General features: G+C 38.5%; 1 protein-coding gene across 4 annotated transcripts in view; it reads right to left on the bottom strand.

The window, feature by feature from the left end:
• The window catches only part of NPNT (nephronectin), a 76,164-nt gene that overhangs the window by 37,854 nt on the left and 20,379 nt on the right, over positions 1–17,931 (bottom strand). For 2 of the 4 annotated variants that reach the window (XM_004269607.3, XM_033427807.2), the window contains 2 exons: positions 6,224–6,316; positions 992–1,084 (listed from right to left, as the gene is read on the bottom strand). In XM_004269607.3, the coding sequence (XP_004269655.1) occupies positions 992–1,084; positions 6,224–6,316 (186 nt within the window). The remainder of the gene's footprint in view (positions 1–991; positions 1,085–6,223; positions 6,317–17,931) is intronic. The other 2 variants (XM_004269608.3, XM_004269610.3) reach the window with 1 other exon arrangement.

Below are 17,931 nucleotides of genomic sequence, written 5' to 3'. Positions count from 1 at the left end.
CTCAGAAGTCTAAGCTTTTACATTTTATCTGACTCAAGTGGAGGTCACAGGCAAACAGATCTCAATATGTCAACTGCCATAACTTTTACTCTTTAAATTTTTAATTATATACTTCAATAAAAAATTTTTTTAAAAGAAAAAAAATAAATTTTCAATGATTCTGAAATTCATCCCATTGCCCTAATTTCTTGATCCAAATGCATCAAGCTCCCTATGAGCAGAAACAGTAATTGATAATTTAAATGAGTTTAATTCAGTCATTCTAAGTTCCTAAATGTATGAGTGAGTGAGGAATAAAGTCTTTTAGAAATACTGTAGAGTCATACTGCCACCTAATTTTTCTACAAAATCTTCCAGCCTAATGACATTAATACTTTTGGTGTTTCTATTGTCACACCAGTCCTGTAGGTGAAGAGAGCAGGGGTTACTCTCCTTATATTACGAACTGTTTTGCTAAGACTTGCTCTCAATCATTGAGCTACTTCAGCGCCGTGCTAGAACCAGAACTCAGGCTTTCTAGTATCACAAAATGTTCACCAAAAGAAGGAAGCTAATGTATGGTTTGATTTCCAAGTGACCTAAAAACTCTACACCCCAAATGTGGTCATGGGGAAGAGGACTTGAGCGCTTCTAAAATCTATTTAGCGAAAGTCATCAAAACCCCAATCTCAGGTGCTTTGGAATTCCTGACTTCACCTACACAGGAAAACAAAAGTTATTTTGTTATCTGATTTTTTAGAAAACATTTTGAAACCCAGAGAAGAAGAAGAAAAGCAACGGATACTTGAGGCAGGGAAAGGACAGTGGAGGCTCCAGGCGCTGTAGAGCACAGAGAATCAGCACCAATTCCTGCTACTTGCTTCACATGCTCAGGAATGTGGAGGACTAGGTACTCCGGGGGTGAGTCTTCAGAACATTGGCAAGAAGTGACAGCACTGCAGGAAGCCGTGCAGGTGGGAGGAGCAGACCACCTGAGATAATGCACGCTCACCCCTTGAAGGTAAACTTGTGGCTTGATGATCCAGGGGTTGTGAAAGAGGCTGTTCACTGCCTTGGTCAAGAGGAGTTGGGTACAAGTGTTCGTCTTCACACCAGGAAGAAGGTAATAAGAGTCAACTTTGAACTGATGTCATTTTTAGCCCTAAAAATCTTTATAAGTGTATATTAAACAATTACATAAAGTTGGTGGAGTTCAAAAAGAATGCTTTAGATACTTTACAAAAATTAGTTTCTAGTTCTTCTGGTTTCTCTTTTTTAATTTTAATTTCTGTTCCTTAAAATTTATCACTGCTATTTTGTGTCCCAAGAACACACAAACATTATAAGTTAACATCCACGTACATCCTCATATCGATTTTTTTAAGCACCAGAAAGGAGATGGTCCTTTTTCAAAAGATGATTTTAGTCATCAACACAGACAGAAAACTCAGAACAACAGATTATGTAAAAATGGATTATTATCAACCTGCTCTGTTTAGGTACACCTAGGTCTTATAGGACCAATTTAAAATCTTTTCCTATCTTATTGTGTTGTCCAATAGTTTAAAACACTCCAGAATTATGCATAAATTTATGATTTGCGTAAAGATCTCATTTAAATAAATAACACAATAGATCATGGATGTTTTAATTCAAGTGTAAGAACTATGTCACATTTAGGTCACATTTAATTAGAATATACATAAGACACCCCATGCAAAGACGGATAGGACTGAGATATCTGGAGCTGGAAAAAAAAGAGAAGAATATACATAAGATGCTTTCTGCAAAAAATGGTAACTGTGGCCATTATTACCCAACCAAAATATTATAAGATGGGTGAGACCCAAAGTAGAGTCAAAGAGGTAATCCCATCCTGTTTCAAGACTTCGTATTATTAACAGCCAGTAAACTTCCAAATTAAATGAACATTGGTTCCTGGGGTTGAAACCACATATCATTCAAACACTAAGGCCTTAAGAAACTCCCTTAATATTAGGGTTAAAGCACTTCGACTATTGTGCTAAGGAAAGCAATCAACTGAGGCTTAACTAGCTCACCAAAGTTTACCGTCTGGTTCTGTGCTATAAGATACCGATTCTTTCCTTGGGGTAAGGAATTCAACACGTGAAACATAAACCATGTCAAAACATTAATAATTGATATTTATAAATTATTTCTTCTGAAATTATTATAAAGCATGCTGTAAATTCAAAAGAACATCTTTCATTCCTGAAAATATGCAATGATATGGTATATTACATACCCCAAATTATTCTCTAATGGGAAAGTTATGAAAAAGATTATTATCTATAATAGTATCCCTTTTTAGCTGAGGAGATTTGTATGGGTACAGAGACTCAAGGAGGGGGGAAATCTGAATGAATTAAAATTACCAGAGGGCTTCCCTGGTGGCTCAGTGGTTAAGAATCTGCCTGCCAGTGCAGAGGACATGGGTTTGAGCCCTGGCCTGGGAAGATCCGACATGCCGCGGAGCAACTAAGCCTGTGCACCACAACTACTGAGCCTGTGCTCTAGAGCTCACGAGCCACAACTACTGAAGCCCACGCCCCTAAAGCCCGTGCTCCGCAATAAGAGAAGCCACTGAAATGAGAAGCCTGAGCACCGCAATGAAGAGTAGCCCCGGCTTGCCGCAACCAGGGAAAGCCCGCGTACAGCAACGAAGGCCCAAAGCAGCCAAAAATAAAAATAAATAAAATAAATAAATTTATTTTAAAAAAAATTACCAGAGAAAGTAAGGTGGGAAAAACCAAATCTTGCCAGGGTTCAGGTTAGAATTTCATCTACCACGAAAGGTACCTTGTGCCTTACAGAATATGGTCAGTCCAAGGCCATGATTTGATACATGATCTGGCTATGGCAAATCCGGAGAATAACTCAGAGGCAAGCAAAAGTCACCATCAGCAGATTCACACTAATCTTGTAACAAGTCTGCTAACTTAAGCCCGTTCCACAGTGGGCCTGCCCTGCTATGCCTGCTGCTCCCCAGGCAGCTCTGAAAGCACTCATCTGCTCAAGCTGTTCACTCATCCAAGCAAGTTCCCAGGGGGTGAGTTCCTAAAGCACACAGCTCGCAACACAATTTTTAGCGGATATAATTTTTGCCTTATACCAAAACCTACTTTTAATCAAATGTTAATTTCCAGTTCTGTGGAAATTAACTATTTCAAGTATACCTCTTCTTAACATTTCTCTCCTCAAGAAAAAAGAAACTAGGGACTTCCCTGACTGTCCATTGGTTAAGACTCCACGCTTCCACTGCAGGGGGCACAGGTTTGATCCCTAGACGGGGAACTAAGATCCCATATGCCTCGTGGCCCTGCCAAAAAATAACAAACAAACAAAAAAAACCAAAACAAACAAACAACACCGCCGCCAAAACCTCTGTGCTTAAAAAAAAAAAAAAAGAAACATATTTGACTTCCCATATCTCTGAGGCATGTTTTCCATTTTATTAAAATGTATGGTCTGAATAAAAAACTGTCTAAGTTAATTTGTTATATAGCAGATACAGACAATTTGCTCTAATAACGTTTCTGGGGGTCTCTGGACAGCTCTCCCACTTACCTGGCTCACTCCTGGCTGCCTCTCTCACTCTGACAGATAGTCCACGATTCAGAGACTAAGGAGCTATACCAGACAACTCCATGGAATTCTTTCCCATTCCTATAGTGTTCAGGACCAAAAGCCATTATATGAAACAGTCACTAAGCAAATATTTAATGTGCACTTATCATCTGCAAATCATTTTGATAAAAGTTTTCGGGAACCTAGAAATCAGAGGGACCCCACAAAGGGTTCCTGCTCTCAAAGAACATAAACCTTCCCATCAAGAACTTGCCACAATTGCTTTTATGGTAAGGAAGGAAAAGAAAGAGATGATTAAAACACATAGGTTTAATATGGACTGGAATTTTATATTCAAGACTGAACCTGAAATTACATCTTCAGTGGCAGCACTATTTTTACAGGTGTCAAATCCCATTTTGCCACTAATAAAATCCTCCTCCCCCTAACTATATTTAGTTTTGGGAGGCAAGATTTCAACTCAGTATATTATATTTTTCTTAAGAGAAATGGGTATGTATTGCAGGGTAAAGTACATGGCAAACTGGTTTTCTGAAAATAAGAGATACCCAGAGATGGATCCATGTTCCAATGATAGTTTTAGTGTCTGAAGCACATTAAAGTTGAGGTAGTTCCTGCAAATAAATGTAACTGAATTTCTCTGCAATCTCAACAGTGGCTGCTTTTAATAAGTCTTCTATGTATACATTCCTGGCACCAGGACAACAAAGTTTTATGGTGTTGACATATTAAGGGAACCTTTGATGGTTTACATTCAGCACTTAAAAAAAAGAAGCATGCTGGCACTCTCAGATGAACACTGACAACTCAATAATCAGAACTGAACATGCTGCTACTTGAGAACTTACACTGGAGAGGAAAAATCAAATGGGTTTTTAAAAGAGTGAACTGAGATAATAAGAACCCCACTTATTTTGAAAATACTACCCACGTATGTTAGGTAAATTCCAAGTTAAAAAATATGTTATTAGAAAAGAAACTTTGGAAAATATCAGCTATCAGTCAAGTAGCTGATACTAAAGAACACACTTTAGAATAAACAGCTTGTCCTACCATTGGACACGTCACATTTTACTAACATGGATTTCATCTGGGTCAGGAACAATTACATATACTTTCAAATTTCAGTGTTCCTAATTCTTGTGAAAACTATGTCTATAAATCATGAGTTTACATGACACACTTAAAGGAGTATCAGATACTGAAGAATAAGAGTATTTCAACAAGATTATTTCTGTATCAGGTGAGGCCAACTATGTATCTATGGGACAGTTAGACCCTACATAACTCTTTCATTTGACATTTAAAATGCTAGGAAAAGGACTTCCCTGGTGGTGCAGTAGTTAAGAATCCGCCTGCCAATGCAGGGGACACAGGTTCGATGCCTGGTCCGGGAAGATCCCACATGCCACGGAGCAACTAACCCCATGAGCCACAACTACTGAAGCGCACGTGCCGTAGAACCCGTGCTCCACAACAAGAGAAGCCACTGCAATGAGAAGCCCGCGCACCACAACAAAGAGTAGCCCATGCTCGCTGCAACTAGAGAAAGCCGCACACAGCAACGAAGACCCAACGCAGCCAAATAAATAAATAAAAATTTAAAATGCTAGGGAATATTACTTTAAGGAATAAGTGAAAAATTTTACTCTTCTTTCCTTGCATCTTTCTAGTGAAATCTAACCCTATCTTTTCTTTATTTCTGTATTTTTCTTTTTAACACCTAATGGTAGAAAGTTTTTGGTTGAAATTAATGAAAAAGACAAGTCTTGTCAGCCTTGTAATGCAGCATGCGTCAGAGGATCACATTTCCAATGACGTTTTCTTCATCCAAAACTACACTGGTAGAAAGAACAGGAGTTATACAGACAATTGCTCTAAGTTGACACAGCAGATCTTTTACCAACTACTTTTGTGAACTTGGACAAGACACTGAATATCCCTGATGTCTCTTCAAATGAAAAATGAAATATTATTTATAGCTTATTATAATAAATAACACTCTACCTCCTAATGCTATTGTAGTGATGAAAATAGATAATATATGTAAAATACCCAAGCACTGTGAGGGCTAAATAATGATTTGCTTTTATAAGCATCTGACGCCAATTAAAAATAACTTGCTAAGTTAATCAAAATCCTTCTCAGAGGAACATTACAAACTGGTCAACAGTTGAAAGGAATTTAATCACAAAGATCAAAGAGCTCAGAGTTGGAAGGGACCTCAAAATTTCAAGCCAAACCTCCTACCTGACTCTGAGTATTAAAGTGTTTTCATCTAACAGAGATCCAAGGAGGCTATCAATTTGCCAAAGCTTCCCAACTAGTTAGTGGAAGAACAAGGAGAAGCAGAATGTAAGGCTTCTAAGGTTACTGATGCTGCAATTCTCTTTTTCAAAATCCATTTTCATTATTAATAGTGAATAAAAGTATAAAATTATTTTAATTGCACTCTGATTAAACAGATTTTAAAAGATTTACCCTTATTATATTTTTGTCTTTCAGCAAAATGGCATCTCATATATTTGGTGACAACAGTTATAGAAAAGTGGTTTGCATGAGAACTTAAATTTTTATATGAGGCAGGAGTAGAGAGGGCTTGTGACTGTTTACTTGTGTCACACAGTTTCCCTACCTTGATTGCAGGTTTTGCCGGCATATCCAGGATGACACTTGCACTTGTTTGGTCCGATGCATTCACCGTGTTTGCACTGTGGCTGGCACACAGCTGTGAAAAAAGGATATCATGCATTATTTCTAGGTCAGGAGCATGTCAACCAAGTAGAATCTACGTCATGTACTAGTTTTATAATAAAAGAAAAAACTAAGAACTTACAATAGAGTAATAGAAATATACAATATCATTGTGTACTGGAGCAGTAAACATTGTCTAGACTACAGACTCACACACATGTGTTGTGTGTGTGTGTGTGTGTGTGTGTGTGTGTGTGTGTGTGTGTGGTGTATTACTTGGGGCTGAAAATTTTGCTAAACTTGAGGACAATACTCAAATAGCCAAATAGAAGAAAAATTGGAAAACTATGCATAAACACAACTGATGTTTGTCAATAGTTATCCCTTTATAATAACCTGCACCCATACTTTCAAAATCATTTTCTCAAATATGCTTCAAAACATACTTCTTAATCCAAAGATACCAGTTAAGTATGAACTCCAAATAAATTTCCCATTAAATAATATTTTATTGGAAATGGTATTTCCAAGAATAAAATGGTTCAAAATGAATTAAAAACTAAAACTAAATATTTTTGAAACCTCAACTTAAGAATACTTCTGTCATTTTGCCCATTCTTAACCTTAAGTTGCATCGTAATTGCTCATCAATCTATAATACACTTCCTACAGCCTATCACAGAAAATAGAAAGTTCTATTTTACATTTCCTGTCTTCCATCAACTGAGTCTGTCTTCCTTCAAGACCCCAAAATGCTATAAATCATCATCACTCAAATCTTTTCACAGTCTCCAATTCCTACCAAGATACTGGTTAGAATTTATTCCGTTTATACCGCGATTCTCAGCAGGGGGTATTTTTGCTGTGTATGGGGCATTTAGCACAAATGGAGACATTTTTTATTGTCACGCTGGGAAGAGGGTGCTACTGGCATCTAGTGGGTAGAATACTGGGATGCTGCTAAACATCCTACAATGCTCAGATAACCCCTGACAGAAACAAATTATCCAGCCCAAAACGTGATGGTGCCAGATTGAGAAATCACTCTATACCAAATATACATATCGTGCTACACCAGATACTAAAATAGATGAAAAATAATTGTATAGTGTGGTCATTGGTCTCATAGAGCTTACAATCTAGACGAAGAGACAAAACAATCATGTTTTAAATTCAAGGCAATATTTATGTATGAGCAAAATTGGTGGCACATATGAAATTCGGGAAGAAATCATCACACAAGCATATCCATACAGAGTTGCACAGAAAACCTCGAAGGAGAGATCTTGAGTTGGATCTTGAAGCCAGGGGAGACAGAGAAGAGAGCGGACCACCCAAGGCATAGAGAACTGTAGAGCCAAACAGGCCATCATTTATTTAGAGAACACTGGGGAGGCCTGTCAAGCTAAAGAGATGGGCAAATGCTGGGGGAAGAGTAAGAGGTGGGCAATCATAGGTGAGCGGTACCAGACGATGATGTTCCCTAAATTTCAGATTGAGGATTATATACTTTATCTATAAATGAAAACTTCATCATCATCAGGAGGATTACCTGATAAAATAAAAACTCTGGGAACGTGAGCATGGTGATGATACGTGGGATAGACTGGAGTCTAACTGACATGCAGAAGGCATGATTTGTTCTTGGGACAGGAAGGGATGGGCTTCAGTAACCCCTGAGTGAAGAGCAGACAGGTCTTGAGGACCAGGTGGAGTGGGGTCAACAGTGACCCTGTGTTCTCCAGTCCCTCTCACATTAGCCCATGCTCTTCTCCATTCTGGGAGATGCTCCCATTTTCGGACAATTCTCAAACATTCCCTTCAAAACTCTAACACTCCTGTGAAGCTGATGTGCATGTTATTTTTGGTGTTTTCTACATTTCCTCATTCAACTCTCACCAACCCTTCCCTCGCCTGGCACTCCACAGGCTTTATTTGCCAGTCTTACTTTCAGGCCTTTCCTACCTGTATATTTGTCACCCCAACTGGACCCTGTACCATGATTAATCCTTACTGCTGCTCGGTAGGTATTTAATGCAAAAGTTTGCAGAGAGAAAGGGTGAGCAGAGTATAAATGGTAGAGAAATGCAATGGGGAAATTCATAAAAATCTGATTTTAGATACGGCATGACATTCAACAGGAAACAATTCTGTTCAGATCTGTGAGAAGAAATGCACTACCTAGGAAGGCCTTCCAGTATTATGCTTCAGTCAGTTATATACCTGGTAGATGGTTTATACGCAGTTTTAAAAGCAAGTCCCAGAAATAAACCACCTTTTATGTAATTTCCAGGCCCAATCACCAAGAAATGCAAGTTAGAAAGAAATTTCTTTAATCTTAAAAAAAGATGTTGCATAAATTCTAACAATTATATATGAATACAACCTGAATGAATCAAGTTATCACAGAGGCATCCAAAGGGCCATATTTAAAAAGAAAAAGTAGTATATCAACTACACTTGAATAAAATAAATTATTAAAAAAGAAAAAGTAAACACCTCAAAATAATTAAATGCAAGTCTAGGTAATAACCTCCCCAAATAATTGGAATTTGAAAATATCTCAAAAACATGAAAAAGAAGTTTAGAAAGTACCACTAAAAATCATGAAAAAGTTTATTTATGAAACAAATGTGAGGCGCTCAGGCTGTGTTGCCTTTTGACCCACTGACCAGCTTGAAGAGCATCCACTTATAGTACTTTCAGGTGCTCTTCAGGAACAAAGGTTTTTATTGTCACCCTCCCTTTCTCATTGTTTGTTCTCAGTGGAGTGCCCCAATCTGGGGCACATCAAATGCCCTCATTCCAAGAGACCCAGGCTGTTAATGTTTCTTACATGTTTAGGGAGCCAGTATTTTCAAACAAACTGCTGTTTGCACGTCTACCCAACAGACTATTCACTGAAGTAACCAACGACCTATATATTAGCCAACAGGTATTAAATGGAATAGGATACTCACAATGCTGATGTAACCAATTTTTTTTCCTCTTACAAAAAGAACACCCTTTGAAAACGGTTGCACAAAAGACTATCTCCTATTATCTTGCTGGCATTAGGTCTGCAATGTGATGTTCAGTCCAATAAACATGAACTGAATATTTAATACACGCAATTATTCTGCTAGGCAAGTGAGGGTGATGAAGGAATCACAGAGGATTTGAAAATTAACTGTGAAACTTTAATACACTGGCTGAAAGCTAACAAGGGCTATGATAGAGAGATGAGATAAAAGATGGGGGGAGGGGCAGATCATAACTGTGACTGAAGTCAAAAAGAGTCATGTACCAAAATGTTCATTGCAGCTCTATTTACAATAGTCAGGACATGGAAGCAACCTAAGTGTCCGTCGACAGATGAATGGATAAAGAAGATGTGGCTCATATATACAACGGAATATTCCTCAGCTATAAAAAGAAACGAAATTGAGTTATTTATAGTGAGGTGGATGGACCTAGAGTCTGTCATACAGAGTGAAGTAAGTCAGAAAGAGAAAAACAAATACCGTATGCTAACACATACATATGGAATCTAAGAAAAAAAAAAAAGGTCATGAAGAACCTAGGGGTAAGATGGGAATAAAGACACAGACCTACTAGAGAATGGACTTAAAGATATGGGGAGGGGGAAGGGTAGGCTGTGACAAAGTGAGAGAGTGGCATGGACTTATATACACTACCAAATGTAAAATAGACAGCTAGTGGGAAGCAGCCGCATAGCACAGGGAGATCAGCTCGGTGGTTTGTGACCACCTAGAGGGGTGGGATAGGGAGGGTGGGAGGGAGGGAGACGCAAGAGGGAAGAGATATGAGGATATATGTATATGTATAACTGATTCACTTTGTTATAAAGCAGAAACTAACACACCACTGTAAAGCAATTATACTCCAATAAAGATGTTAAAAAAAAAAAAGGAAATGTGATCTGAGCAACGCCTTAGAGGTAAGAGGCAGAGATAGTTGGGATGGGAGACAAAGCCTTTCAAACTATGAGCAAAGGATGGGGAAGGACAATGAAGGGAGTTCTCAGGGAGCACCACGGCTCTGGTGGAGCTACAGTACAAAGTGCTTAGAACAGTGGATGGCAGCAAAAGACAGGGCTAAGGCAGGTCTTAAAAAGCACTGGTGGCAGAAACTGCTGGGTGCTTACTAGTACTATTTTCTCCTTCTTCTTGAAAACAGAATGGCTTTTTTTTTTTTTTCTGGAGGGGATAATGAGTCAGCAATGGAAAATTACATTCCCTATCCTCCCTGACATATTTGGGTAGCCAAGAGACTAAATTCTGGTCAATTGTATGTAATCAGAAGTTATTGGGTGGGGCTTTTGGAACTTAAAAGCTACTTAAAAAGGTGAGTCTGTCATACAGAGTGAAGTAAGTTGGAAAGAGAAAAACAAATACCATATGCTAACACATATATATGGAATCTAAAAAGAAAAAAATTGGTTATGGAGAACTTAGGGGCAGGACAGGAATAAAGACGCAGACGTAGAGAATGGACTTGAGGACATGGGGAGGGGGAAGGGTAAGCTGGGACGAAGTGAGAGAGTGGCATGGACTTACATACACTACCAAATGTAAAACAGATAGCAAGTGGGAAGCAGCTGCATAGCACAGGGAAATCAGCTCGGTGCTTTGTGACCTCCTAGAGGGGTGGGATAGGAAGGGTGGGAAAGAGACGCAAGAGGGAGGAGATATGGGGATATATGTAAATGTATAGCTGATTCACTATGTTATAAAGCAGAAACTAACACACTATTGTAAAGCAATTATACTCTAATAAAGATGTTTAAAAAAAAAGGTGGCTGACAGGTAGCTCCTGTCTTCTTGCCTGGAACATGGAAGTCATGGCTGAACTACAGCAGCTACTTTGTGATCATGAGGTGACTCTTGAAATGGAAAAGAGGCAAAGCTGGAAGTCATAATATTAACCCTAAATGGCCATCCAAGTAATTTAGGACACTGGTCTTTGTGTCAGTGTTACTTGTAGCCGAACACAATTACAATACAGTTACAATTACAATTCCTAACTATCCTTGAGCACAAGGCTGAGGAATCTGGACTTAATCTGTGTTTACCATCAAGCCAACAAATGCTTTCTTTGGATACACAGGACAGAAATGTTATGATTAAATCTTAGTAAAGAAATAAAATTTGTCAAAGTTATCTTATACCTATAATATCATATACTTTAGAAGTATCTAAAGAATTTCATTTCTACATCTAAAAATTAGATTAGAAAATACTTAGCCACCTTGAGACTAGAGGAAAATGATTCCCAACTTCATTTTCAGACCCACATTTTGACAACCCACTTCACTGTAATGTGAGTTCTTAGTGGCCAGCACACACCAACCTTCACAATCTGCTGTGAATAGGTCAGGAAAGAAATAAAATAAGTGGACTATCTTTAGTAGTCTATTTTAGAATGATCTTCTCAAAACATCAAAAATAGATGAGACACTGATTTGTAGGAAAGAATGTGTCTGTTGTCGCTATAGTTTAATCACAAAAGTCAGCATTGTTTCTCTGACCTTCACATGGATCAGTGACAAGAAGCTGGGCCGCATTTGGTCCACTGGCCACTAGCATCCACATATGGTTTGGCAGCTCAAGAAATAAAATTCAGGTGAGGATCACAGGTAGTCAATTAATGACAGATTCTTTTTCCCCCAAAATCAGATGCTGGAATTAAGGTCAAATGGGCAAATCACACTCAAAATTCACTCTCTAACATTCCTGCAACACGATCTCCAAAGTGCCCTTAAAATAACCCCTAAGTCATTACTTTAACTAGAAAAAGAAACATGTCTCAACTGGCAAAGCAAACATAGCTCTTTAATGTCACATGTTCCAAGCCTCTTCTGTTTGACTGCAATCTAAGACTTTACTCTTAAAAATTCATCCTAACTGATGTAACTGGGGTTCTGAGAGTTGGACAATGTTTTCTGACACTGAGTTGGACAATGTTATCAAATAAGTCGGGGGAAAATTAAACTCCCACATCAGTTCTATATAATATTTCTTAGGTAATCTAATCACACTTGGGAGTCAAGTGCCCACATTTGTAAAAAAAATAAGGACATGTTGAGTTGCCCAAGCAGGTGGTGGCTCTGGAAAGTGACAAGGGAAAAGCCAACTCAACCTCAGGTGTTGTTGTAACTTGAAAATGTTTTTTTTTCTTTCTTTTTTTTTTAAATTTATTTTTATTTTTGGTTGTGTTGGGCTTGTGGGCTTTCTCTAGCTGTGGTAAGCGGAGGCTACTCTTCGTTGCAGTGCGTGGGCTCTAGGCGCGCGGGCTTCAGTAGTTGTGGCACACGGGCTCAGTAACTGTGGCTCATGGGCTCTAGAGCTCAGGCTCAGTATTTGTGGTGCATGGGCTTAGTTGCTCTGCGGCGTGTGAGATCTTCCCGGACCAGGGCTCAAACCCGTGTCCTCTGCATTGGCAGGCGGATTCTTAACCACTGTGCCACCAGGGAAGCCCGAAAATGATTTTCTTAATGTAAATAAGATTGTCTTTCGAATCCTAAGAATCATTTGTAATTTTTGCAATCTACAACATGTTGCTATTCAGACATGGAACACTAAAAGCAGAAAAAAGAACCTTGTCCTCCAGAGTCTGTAACTTAGAAACAGGTGACATAAAGTATGCAAGTTGGCCTTGGGAGAGAAAGAGTAGCTGAAAGAGGCATTAAACAAGTCATTGCTATATTGCTATGTTAACGGGACCTGGAAGGAATGGAGGAAGAATTTTTATAGGGCTCCACTGGAAAGGACCTCAAGCTTCCCTATATCATAGGTATAACAAATCCAGAGGGAAGAATCCTACAGATTCCAAGATCTCCAGAGGAAAACAACCCTCCAGCCTTCCTAATATCCTGTATTCTAGTGTTGAATATCCTATTTTCAAATCTAAATTCCCTCTGTAGTAAATACTGAAATAAAAGGGCCTCTGATTGTTACCACTATAAAATACTGTTAAACGATCTCATGAATACAGAACGCAAAACCACTTTATATGACTGATTAAATTTACCCTCACAGTATCCATATAAGGCAGGAGAGAGACAGACATTATCCTCATTCTACCAGCAGACAAGCAAAAGCACAGAAAGTTAAGTGACTTGCCTGATTTCAGTAAAAATTTCTTATCCCAGTTCCATGGAGAATCAACTAATACTTCTGGAAGTCAGAAAAAGGCCAGAAACCCAGCTTTTTGAGTGGATTTGGAAGAGAGTGAGATCATAGTAATATTAAACAGGAAAGGATGAGAGGGATAGAGAATATCAAAGGTAATTAAAGGCATAAAGGTATTTAGGTTACATTTCTAGGAAGGAAAAGTTGCAGTTAAGAATACAATCTGTAAGTTAAGAAAATTAAAGTAACCCTGCCAGAATGTTTCAACATAAAATAATCTCTTTGCTCTACTGCTTGTTTTGTGCAGAACCCAGATTTTGAATCATTAATGAAGTACAGAATTGTTATCTCTTCTGATATATTACTACAACTATGATTATTTTTGTTCTCATATTTTAAGTAACATTATTTTTATTAAGAATTTAAACTAATCATAAACTACAGTCAAATATTGAGTCAACCAATTGATTAATAATTTAGAGTATGATGTTAAAATAAATAAGGATTTCTGCTCTATATAATGTTATATCCCAAGAGCTGTCTGGCTACCTTATTTTATTTTTGTCTTTGGGAAAATCCAATTCAAATTTCTCAAGTACCTATTTAATCTCTATTTAACTTTTAATTCCTGAAGTAGACCAAAGAAAATAAGTGCCTGCATCTGCATCTTTGAATCTCAAACTAACTTTTATTCACCATAATTAAACAGTATCCATTTCCACTTAAGAATTATCTTCTGAAAAGTATTGTCATTTTTGGTTTACTTGAAATTTTAACTTTTCTTTCTGTTTTCATTGTGGTACAAGAGTGGAATTTAGATTAATGCCAAATGAGACTTTAAGAACACATCAGAAAGTGTTATTACTTATCAGGAAGTGGGAAGTAGATTTTTGTTTTTGTTTTTTTAAGTAGGGTAACAGTAGCAATGAGCACACATAACACCCAGATCTTTGTTTCTTTTTTTTGTCAAGATTTTTTTTTTTGACCTGGACCATTTTTAAAGTCTTCATTGAATTTGTTACAATACTGGCTCTGTTCTTTATGTTTTGGTTTTCTGGCCGCAAGGCATGTGGGATCCCAGCTCCCCGACCAGGGATCGAACCCAGACCCCCGCATTGGAAGGCGAAGTCTCAACCACTGGACCACTAGGGAAGTCTCCAGATCTTTGTTTCTAAATACTGTCCCACAATAAAAGGAATCAGGGCTGGGGCAGAGAGGCTGAAATGTTTTGCTGTGACAAAAAGCAAGGACATATTGAAAGAATGATGGAAACAAGTGAAAAGGACACAGGAGCTGCTTGGAAGGGTTCCCACTGGCCAAATTTGGGATAATTTGAGCACCAAGAAGAATAAGAATAGTAATTAATAACAATTGAATAATAAAAGAATCCACGGGTCCAAAGTGATTCTAAAAAAGAAGAGAACAGAGCTCCTCTTTACAGAATGCCAGTGAACATGCAGAAGGAATGACAGAATCTGAAAAAAACAACTTTATAACCACCATTAAATAATTTGAGCAAAAATTATCCAAAAGTTTGTTGGGGAACAGGATATTCAAACAGTTTCAATGTATCACCCCATAAATTACTTACTAATTACAAAGAGAAGAAGGTGCCTTTCAGTGGAAAAATCTGGTAGTCAGAACCTTAATCTAGTGATCAAACTTAGCACCACCAGTAATAGAACAAACTGACATTATGTGCAATGGGAATGTTATAATATATGATCACCTAGTAATATTCTTGCAAAAAAGGTTTAACTAGTATCTAATAATGAGGAAACCTTAGACAAATTTAGATTGTGCAATATTCTACCAAGCAGTTGACCTGGACTCTTGAAAAATGTTATTGTCAAGAAGGAAAAAAATAGTAGATCTAGAACTCTTCTAAATTAAAGAAGACCAAAGAGGAATGTCAACTAAATGAAATATATAATCCTTGATTGGACCTGGCTCAGAAAAAAACCATAAAAATCATCTGGAGATAATCTGGGAAATCTAATTATGGACTGTTTGTTACATAATATTATTGTACCTATGCTAAATGTCTTAAGTGTGACAATGGTATGCATGCTGAAGGATATAGGTACAAAGAGCCATTATGTCGTAAGTTACTTTCCAATGGCTCACTAATATGTGTATATGTGTGAGTATGTATATGTGTGTGTGTGTATATATATATATAGAGAGAGAGAGAGAGAAGAGTGTGCATACATGCAAATATGTAATATGTTAACAACTGTACATGAAGAGTATATGGCTATTTACTGTTGCTATACTTTCAATTCCTCTGTGGATTTGAAATTTTCAAACATAAAAATGGGAAAAAAATTATAAACATGAGTAGATAATATGTATACTTTGACAAATATTTCTTAACATGTGAGCTGTTGCTCACTTAGTGTACTCTAGAGAAGAGGGTAAGGCACACGTGCTGGAGTTAGACTGCTGGGTCCCAGCTCTACCACTTGGGAAATGAGTGACCCATGCAGATTACCCAGCTTCTCTCTGATCTAAAATGAAGATCATAGGTTGAACCAGGGGAAGTTGTCAGCACTGCCATTTTTTACTTACAAAATAGTAAAGCAACATGGTGCATATAGAATTTACCCATAGGTTTACTGGGATGATTAAATGAGAAAATCCAAAGAAAGTACTTAGAACAGTACCCATCTCATAGTAAGAGCTCAATAAAATGTTATCTATAATGAGAATTATAAGAATGACAAAGAGGAATAGCTACAGTGTCTAAGAAACTGTATTAAGAACTGGGGGTGGGGCTTCCCTGGTGGCGCAGTGGTTGGGAGTCTGCCTGCTAGTGCAGGGGACACGGGTTCGAGCCCTGGTCTGGGAGGGTCCCGCGTGCCACGGAGCGGCTAGGCCCGTGAGCCACAACTACTAAGCCTGCGCGTCTGGAGCCTGTGCTCCGCAAAGGGAGAGGCCGCAATAGTGAGAGGCCCGCGCACCACGATGAAGAGTGGCCCCCGCTTGCTACAACTAGAGAAAGCCCTCGCACAGAAACGCAGACCCAACACAGCAAAAATAAATAAATAAATAAATAAACTCCTACCCCCAACATCTAAAAAAAAAAAAAACCGGGGATTTCACCATGTCACTCTCCCCCTTACACTCACTGAGTCCTCACTATGTTTACTTATCGTTACACTTATACCGGTTCAAACTCTCAGTATGGCATTCAACCCTACATTTCATAATTTGACTCCTGTCTGTCCCACCAGCCTCATCTCCAATCATATCCACAAACAGACCAACTGATGGCAGTTCTCAGGAAGTAACATACTCTAATACTTGCATGCTTTTACATGGAATGTCATTCTTCCCCTTGTCTGATGGACTAACATCTAGACAGACTTCAATACCCAGCTTAAACAGTATTTGCTTTTGCCCCTCCTGAGTTTGGAGCCCTCCTCAGTGCTTTCCTAAACCTCTATGCATACCCCTGCCATAAATTTTATACACATATATTTATATATACACATATATCATGCTTTATTATCACAGTTATTCTTCTTATCCTGCTCCCCCACTAGCTTTGAGCTCTTTAAATACACAGTACCTGCTCTGAAATCTCATACAGCCTCCTGACAAAGACAGACATGACAGGTGTACAAGGTGTTAAAAGAATATAGAAGAAGAATTTCTCTGCAGACAGGAGGGAGTAGGAAAAATGTCAGGAAAGGCAGCAGGAAGAAATGTGAACTGAATCTTAAAGGGTGAGTAGGAATTCACCATGTGGCTGGGTGAAGGGCCTTATTCAGAACAAGCAGCATAAGCAAAGCCAGAGAGGCATGAAGCAGCAGAGGGTCTGGCAATGAGAGAGCAGTCCACTGGGATTGGGTCCACATTGCAAAAAACAGTCCTTTTTAAAATAAGGCAATCATCAGCCTGAAGACTCTCGTACTCAAGGAATCAGTATTCTATCCATAATGGCGAACAATAATGGATTATAAGCAGTAGATGACACAATCAGATTACACTTTATGTGTTTTCAAGCATGTAAATAGATTTAAGAAGCTTCATCAAGAGTTAAGATCTCTAGGGCTTCCCTGGTGGCGCAATGGTTGAGAGTCCGTCTGCCGATGCAGGGGACACGGGTTCGTGCCCCGGTCCGGGAGGATCCCACATGCCGCGGAGCGGCTGGGCCCGTGAGCCATGGCCGCTGAGCCTGCACGTCCGCAGCCTGTGCTCCGCGACGGGAGAGGCCACAACAGTGAGAGGCCCGCATACCGCAAAAAAAAAAAAAAAAAAAAAAAAAGAGTTAAGATCTCTAATATGTAATAAGGTCGTAAGATAGGCAGACAAATTAAATATATTTATTTTCTCAGTAAACAGTCTTTCCTAAAACTACAATCTGCTTATTAAGATTACATCATGTTCACACTTTTTAGGCCTTTTGTACAGAAGTGCCTGGTCCCTTATACCTTCAAAGTACTGACTGAGCTAGACTAGGCACTGCAGAAGCTAAAGATGTATAAGACACAGTCCCCAGCTTCATGGA

The sequence above is a fragment of the Orcinus orca genome, chromosome 4 (assembly GCF_937001465.1).
Source record: "Orcinus orca chromosome 4, mOrcOrc1.1, whole genome shotgun sequence".
Taxonomy (NCBI): Eukaryota; Metazoa; Chordata; class Mammalia; order Artiodactyla; family Delphinidae; genus Orcinus; species Orcinus orca.
Note: the sequence above shows the minus strand (reverse complement) of the source record. Positions and strands in the feature narration are given on the sequence as shown.